At 48.1% G+C, this 8,160-nt stretch overlaps 1 protein-coding gene across 1 annotated transcript; it reads left to right on the top strand.

Moving 5' to 3' along the window:
* The first annotated feature begins 5,751 nt into the window (after positions 1 to 5,751).
* On the top strand, positions 5,752 to 7,017 carry LOC109037277 (tubulin alpha chain-like). Its single transcript, XM_019051875.2, has one exon. It carries the CDS (start codon positions 5,758 to 5,760, stop codon positions 6,367 to 6,369), a length of 612 nt encoding a protein of 203 aa, XP_018907420.2. The 5' UTR covers positions 5,752 to 5,757; the 3' UTR covers positions 6,370 to 7,017.
* Positions 7,018 to 8,160: the final 1,143 nt, after the last annotated feature.

The raw sequence follows: 8,160 nt of genomic DNA, 5'->3' as shown, positions 1-8,160 counted from the left end.
AAAAACAACGAAACAAGACACGTCGGAGCTTGCCCCCCCTCCCATTTAAATATGAAAACCCTCTTGTTCTTTTTTTTGGGGGGGGGGGGGGGTTCTCTTACTTTCGACCCTCGCGGTGATCCCCACATGCGGCGATGTTGATTAACATTGGATATGGGAATATTCAGAGCTGATCTCCATTCTTCGGAGGCCCATTGTAGGTTGAGGACAGGAGGGGAGGGGGTCAATACATTAGGGAGTTTGCTTTTTTGGGGGGGGGTGGTCTTGTGGCCTGATAAAAGTTCCATTGCGTGGAGCAGCCAATTTTACACTGTCATATGTGTGCAGGGAGGCTTTCGTATTGGCATATTCTAACATCAAAATCTTATGCCAGGAGTGTAATTTCTTATTTGCTGGGGGGGGGGGGGGTCTTCAGCTGGGAATTAAAGGGGGGGGGGGATGATCCCGCGAACCCACGATTGTTCTCGGATTCATTTCTGGACTCATTTTTTGTGGGGGAGGGGGGTGAATTATGACGGCCGTGATTCTGAAATCTCTTTTATTTCAGATAGGAGAGCGAATAGCACTACGGAAAGATTCATTACCCTACCCAGGGGTTGTCAAATGTTAGGAGATGAGAATCTGGCCCTTTGATTTAAGGTGGATCCCGCCATTTCGGTTTATTTGGGAGCAGATTGTGTATGTTGGGGGGGGGGGCGGGAGCCGCGACGGCGCGGGGGGCGAAGCCCCGTTCCCCAAGGAGGTCGACGCCCCCAAACACCCGCCCAGGGTCAAAAGACCACAAAATTACCACTCCGCTGCATGCTGCAGTTTCAGAGAGAAAACGCTTGTTTGTATGAAGATGGAGAAACCCACGTTTATCCTCTGCACTGTTCTAAGGCAAGCGAACCCTACCAAACCTGAACCTCGCAGCCCCGCTCCCCCAAATTGCAATACCCTCGCCAAAAGATAGAGTAAGTCACTATATCCATTCCCTCTTGGGGGGTCCGGGAATGGTGTGTTCACTTATTTAGTGGAAGAAAATGTCTTGTAAGCAGGGGTACGATAATTTGAGGGCATCTTCTGGGTATGTTGAGTTGGGAGAAGGAGCTTGTTCGCGGTGTATTTTTATTTGCCTATGGGAGCACACATGTGCTTTCCCCAAATAAGGAATACGGGGACGCCATCTATTGCCAGGATCGGAAAAAGAAGGGTCGAGTTACGGTGCTAATCAACATCGGCCCAGACGAAGACCAACACGCGCGCCGGTGTTCCCTAACATTCCTACAAGGATGAACTAACATGCTCATTAATGCTGATCACCGCTGTTCCGGCTCCATTGAATTGAGGGGGACTGGTTCGTTAGTAGGGTGGAGTGGTGGGTTTCACCCGCGAGTACTTTTTTTGCAAGGACGTTGATCATCATTCGCGCGAGCGCTTATTGTTATCTGCTTAGAGAGGGTTATTATCTGGGGAAATGGCGAACCCACCCCTATATGCGAATGGCCTGAGCTTTCGTAACGATGCTGGTGATCATGATTGGCACATTGCGTGCTATTTTTTCTATTTCGGGCGAAGGGCTATAGGTCATCGCGAGGGGAGGGTTGGGGGGAGGGGTCCTTTCATTCCGCCAGGAACTATACCCGAAAGGACATTTTCCTCTGAAACGGAACGCGGTTCTTTATGTCCTAATGGAAAGGAATTGTCTGATGTTCCGCGACAATATGTGTTTTCAGAATTTCTATTCGAAAGGGGGATGATCATCATCCGGTATGGGGATAAACGCATTGATGATAAGTGGGTTGACTCCGTGGCGGTACGGGAGACGTCGAATCTCAGGGTTAGGAAATTGAAGATTCGGTTCAAGAATATCATAACCTAGAATGTCCATTTTCCACGGGGGCGAAAACATACCGTTGTTGCTATAGTAGTAAATACAATATGCCAAAAGAAAGGTTATCCACTCCTATGGTTGCTTATCAGCTTCCGTTGGAGGCCACGGGGTTATTGGAGATGAAAGTACTTGGTTACTTACTTTTTTCTGATGCAGCCATGGTTCCGCGAAACAATAACCACAATACACACACACACAACAGCGAATATTGTTTAATTTAGGTAGAGTTTACTGAGAATTTTGAATATAACGTAAGCAAAACAACCGAAAGCACACTTTACTTGACAATTTTGAGAGACATTGAGGTTATGCACAACAATAACAAACAGGTGGTTCATCCGCGAGCGCCCCTAGCGGCATTGGTAAAGGAAACATCTCATTCCACAAGGATACATGCTTCCCCGAGTTACGTCAGGTTCGTTCGTATAAATGATCCTCGAGTCGCCATCGTCTATTAACATTAACACCATACGAAGATCATGTCAAAGAAGAGAAGCCATGCCTCCAATCCTTCAATTCCCATCCGATCCGAATCGATCCTCCCCGCCACCCGAACTTCTCCACCGGGGCCGGGGCCCCGATTTTCTCTTCCCCGACAATCACTCTCCCGCCAACAGTAATGTACCACCGCCCCTCCGTTCAGTCTTGTGTAACGTCCTCGTCACTCACCCGGGAGAATATACCTAGGAGGAATTAAAGGATTCCCATAAGAACTTACCCTTCTACGCTTAGATGGAGGATACACCGGTCCCCGGACGTCAGCATGGCCCTCATCAGCCTCTTCGTCTGGCCTAAGAAATGCTCTCCGCTGACCCCGTTCAGGCAGGCGGGCGAGACCGCCACCCTTAGCCGCCGGTTGGCCTCCGACCTCCGGATCGATCTCGTCACGTTCGTGATCTGCAACAGAATAAAACGTACATTTACTATTACGACTCACGTATCGGAGGACCGACCGCTAGCTGACGGTCGTTCGGAATTCCATTGCGTTCCGTTGTAATCATTTCTGAAGGACTTGCAAGGCTAAGGGAATTCTACTGCAACACAGGGAAAGCTCATATTTTCACGTTGCTCATGATATCTGAAAACAAATAAAACTTCAGAATACCTACGGAGCAGTAAAACAAATAAAACTTCAGAATACCTACGGAGCAATCACAAGCAGCATATATGTACAGGAAAGGAAAGGAAAGGTAAGGTAAGGTAAGATAAGGTAAGGTAAGGTACGGTAAGGTAAGGCAAGGGAAGAGATCCCGTAGTCGGAAATGACAATATCCCCTTCTGAATCATCGGTAGATGTTTTGCAGACAGTCATCGACAATTTTCATATACGAACACCAAACAATTTTATTGACGACAAGCTACTAATGAACAGGATACCTTTTGTCGCCTCTCGATGCGCGAGCACATTAGATTGTAGGTGGCCGATTTGTCGGTGAGGACAATACAGTGGGAGGGTTGACCCCTTCTACCTACACGACCACTTTCCTGGATGAAATTGTAGACTGTTGACGGGTGGCCGAAATGCACTGTTCCGATGCAATGAGCGTTATCAACTCCAAGAGAGATGGCTGATGTTGCAACCATAACGCGAACCTCTCCAGCGGACCAAGAGTCGAGGTACGCCGCCTTCAAATTTGGCAACAAGTCGCTATGGAAGCGGACGGCCGGCATACCTGCTCCATTGAGACCTGCCGCCAATTCGTTGACTCTCTTCTTGTTCTCGCTGAAGAGGATCACGCTGCCATTGGGGAATCTCTCGTTTATGAAGTTAATAACGTCCGAGAAGGAAGAGTGGAATTTGGGAACGCTCTTCTTTCCACCCGGAAGCGTGGAGACCTCTACTATTGTATAGGTGACATTGCCGCGAATGTACAGTTCAGATATTGTTGTGTCCATTTGGATACCATAACACCGTTCTATAAAACCCACGTCGCCGTGGGAAATGGAGGCGGAGGCGAGGACGAGCTGCGCACCAGGGATAGACCGGATAGTGTGGGCAACCCCGATCAGTTCCTCACGAAACTCTAGGCCCCAACTGGGGATAGTATGTGCTTCGTCAAGGATAAACGTTATTCGAAACCCGGCGGTTTACACCGTCGTCGTCAACAGATTCGGTGGGGGAATAGGAAGGCGAAACCGATGTTGTTTCGGATTGAGCCGGAATGGGTGTCGTCGTCTCTTCTCTCTTGTGCGGCAATCTCCCTGGGGTCCGTATGGCCTGGAGAACCCTTTTTGGTAGAGGTTGGAAGATCGTTTTGTCGAAGTCACCTCCATCGTCCGACGCCGTGGTGGGGAAAACTGTTAGGGACGGGCTGTCCGAATAAGATGGAGTCCAAAAAAAACACGCACAAAAAAAAAAATACATACAAAATGATAAAATACATACAAGTATATACAAGCATTTTTCGATGGGAACAATATGCGCGTCTTAATTGCCGTACCTTTAGGTACTTCTACCGTCAGTGGTCAAGAAGAAAAGAGTTTAATTGTGAGAGGGTTTTGAGTTGTGCCACTTACATCGCCGGTGCCTGGAACAGAACCAAGGGGTTTCCCGTGGAGGCTCTTGGAGTCTTAGTGTCGCCAGGAAGTGAAAATCGGAGGCGTGTTGGACATCTCCGTATAAGTGCACTTTCGTCCTGTCCGCCCTCGCCATTGGCACTGCACGGCTGATCGTAAAGGTGCAGCTGAACAATGCAATAAAGAACATTTAAAAATACATTATATACAAGAACTTTTACAATACATCTAAGAATTTCTAAAATACAAACAAGAATTTTTTAAGTACACACACGAATACAGAAACATTTTTCGGGAACGATATGCCACTGGCCCCTTTGCGTGGATACCACTTACATCGCCGGTACCTGGAACAATAAAACCAAGGGGTTTCTCGTGGAGGCTCTTGGAGTCTTAGTGTCGCCAGGAAGTGAAAATCGGAGGCGTGTTGGACATCTCCGTAAGTGCACTTTCGTCCTGTCCGCCCTCGCCATTGGCACTGCACGGCTGATCGTAAAGGTGCAGCTGAACAATGCAATAAAGAACATTTAAAAATACATTATATACAAGAACTTTTACAATACATCTAAGAATTTTTAAAATACAAACAAGAATTTTTTAAGTACACACACGAATACAGAAACATTTTACGGGAACAATATGCCACTGGCCCCTTTGCGTGGATACCACTTACATCGCCGGTGCCTGGAACAATAAAACCAAGGGGTTTCTCGTGGAGGCTCTTGGAGTCTTAGTGTCGCCAGGAAGTGAAAATCGGAGGCGTGTTGGACATCTCCATAAGTGCACTTTCGTCCTGTCCGCCCTCGCCATTGGCGCTGCACGGCTGATCGTAAAGGTGCAGCTGAACAATGCAATAAAGAACATTTAAAAATACATTATACACAAGAACTTTATCAATACATCTAAGAATTTTTAAATAACAAAACAAGACAAACAAGAATTTTTTAAGTACATACACGAATACAGAAGCATTTTTCGGGAACAATATGCCACTGGCCCCTTTGCGTGGATACCACTAACATCGCCGGTGCCTGGAACAAAACCAAGGGGTTTCCCGTGGAGGCTCTTGGAGTCTTAGTGTCGCCAGGAAGTGAAAATCGGAGGCGTGTAGGACATCTCCATAAGCGCACTTTCGTCACAATATGCCAACAACGGAACAATATGCCACTGGCCTCCATACACCAACCTCAACAGGCTCATTGGTCAAATCGTCTCCTCTATCACAGCTTCCCTCCGATTCCATACATCGCCGGTACCTGGAACAAAACCAAGGGGTTTCCCGTGGAGGCTCTTGGAGTCTTAGTGTCGCCAGGAAGTGAAAATCGGAGGCGTGTTGGACATCCTTATAATTGCACTTTCGTCACAATATGCCAACAATGGAACAATATTTCGGAACAATATGCCACTGGCCTCCATACACCAACCTCAACAGGCCCATTGGTCAAATCGTCTCCTCTATCACAGCTTCCCTCCGATTCGATGGTGCCCTTAATGTTGACTTGACTGAGTTCCAGACTAACCTGGTCCCATACCCACGTATCCACTTCCCTTTGGTCACCTACGCCCCTGTTATTTCTGGTGAAAAGGCTTACCATGAACAGCTGTCTGTTGCTGAGATCACCAATGCCTGTTTTGAGCCTGCCAACCAAATGGTCAAGTGTGACCCCCGTCACGGTAAATACATGGCCTGTTGTATGCTGTACCGAGGAGATGTTGTGCCCAAAGACGTCAATGCTGCTTTCGCAACCATCAAGACCAAGAGAACCATCCAATTCGTTGACTGGTGTCCCACTGGGTTCAAGGTTGGTATCAACTACCAACCACCCACCGTTGTTCCGGGTGGAGATCTTGCCAAGGTCCAGAGAGCCGTGTGCATGTTGTCCAACACCACCGCCATTGCTGAAGCTTGGGCCCGTCTTGACCACAAGTTCGACCTGATGTATGCAAAACGCGCCTTCGTTCACTGGTACGATCTATAGGGGAATTTGATAACCAAAATCGCTAATTAGCAGAAAAGACGATAGGTGGTGGAGAGGTATCGAAGTTCGATAATTTCAGGGCGCAGGGGCGCCAATAAAGGCGAAACCGATGTTGTTTCGGATTGAGCCGGATTGGGTGTCGTCGTCTCCTCTCTCTTGTGCGGCAATCTCCCTGGGGTCCGTATGGCCTGGAGAACCCTTTTTGGTAGAGGTTGGGAGATCGTTTTGTGAAAGTGAGCGCTCAGCGCAAGGGACGAAACAACGGGGCCGGGGGAAACGGGGGCAACTCCGCGCGTACCCCGGCGGTGTCCGTCCTAGCTGCGGCCCGTTGCAGCAATCCCGGGGCGCCGAGCAGATACCCGCCACCCAGGGCGGCGAGCGAGGCGCTCTCGAAGCGTGCACGGTAGGACCCGAAAGATGGTGAACTATGCCCGGCCAGGACGAAACCAGGGGAAACCCTGGCGGAGGTCCGCAGCGGTTCTGACGTGCAAATCGATCGTCCGAGCTGGGTATAGGGGCGAAAGACCAATCGAACCATCTAGTAGCTGGTTCCCTCCGAAATTTCCCTCAGGATAGCTGGCGCTCGATCAGCGCGGACCGTACGACGAGTTCCGCGCCGGCTCGCAATCCCATCCCCGGTAGAGCGAATGATTAGAGGCTTCTCGGGGCCGCAACGGTCTCGACCTATTCTCAAACTCCGAACGGGTGAGACCGGGGGCTTTCCCGGCGGACGAAGCCCGGCGGCCGTCCCCTCGGGGTCGGCCGCGCGACACCGACGGATGAGAGCTGAGCCCAGTTCCGACGCCTTGGTGGAGAAAACTGTTAGGGACGGGCTGTCCGAAGAAGATGGAGTCTCAAAAGAAAACACCAAAAAAAAATACGTACAAATTGAAAAAATACATACAAGTATATACAAGCATTTTTCGGGAATAATATGCTACTGGCACTTTTGCGTGGCGTATGCTGTGACTTTGATACGATGGTTTCATCAACATATTCACTCAAGTTTGTAAACTTTTTACAGCACCGACGGTGATAATATTGTATTGAACCGTCCAGGTCATTAGGAATTCCATTGCATTCCGTTGTCATCATTTCTGTAGGACTTACGAGGCTAAGGGAATTCTACTGCAACACAGGGAACCTGATTTGGTGTCCTGGCCACCGTGTAGATAATGACTTGTATGTAGGATCGCAATCGCCACTTGTCTGGGTACGTGGGAATAGTCAAACTGATTCCTAGAGTCGATCTAGAGATCTAGAACATCGACTAGAAACGCCGATACAATTGACGCAACCATGTATGGAAATGAGTCTCATTTTATAAATCCCTCTTGTGGACCTAACACTGCAATTTATGCCGCCTTTGTATATTGTTTAGATCCAAACCTCCCATTGCTAGCCATCCTCGCAGTTCGTGATATCATGGCTGGAACGGGAATAACCTTCGGCTACTCAAGTCAACAAAATGGTGGATATATTTCAGCTGAGGACAATGAAGGGAAGGTCTTTGAAAATTACTTGTGAAAATGTGTTTCAGAAAATTGTAGAAAGTACCTATTTACACAATATTCTGCAGCTCTACGGATAAAATAGATATGTATTTATATATTTTATATTGCCATAATGAGACACGACACGGAATCATGTATGGTTCATAATCAGAAAACTTGGATCGGTCCAGATGCCAAGTTGCTACTCAAATAATGGTTGAAACAAAACACTTTTTTGTAGTTGGGTTTTGAAGTTTTCTATCTTAGACGGACAAGTTCACCTCTAATGGCCTTTAAT

This window comes from Bemisia tabaci, chromosome 2 (genome assembly GCF_918797505.1).
Source record: "Bemisia tabaci chromosome 2, PGI_BMITA_v3".
Taxonomy (NCBI): Eukaryota; Metazoa; Arthropoda; class Insecta; order Hemiptera; family Aleyrodidae; genus Bemisia; species Bemisia tabaci.
Note: the sequence above shows the minus strand (reverse complement) of the source record. Positions and strands in the feature narration are given on the sequence as shown.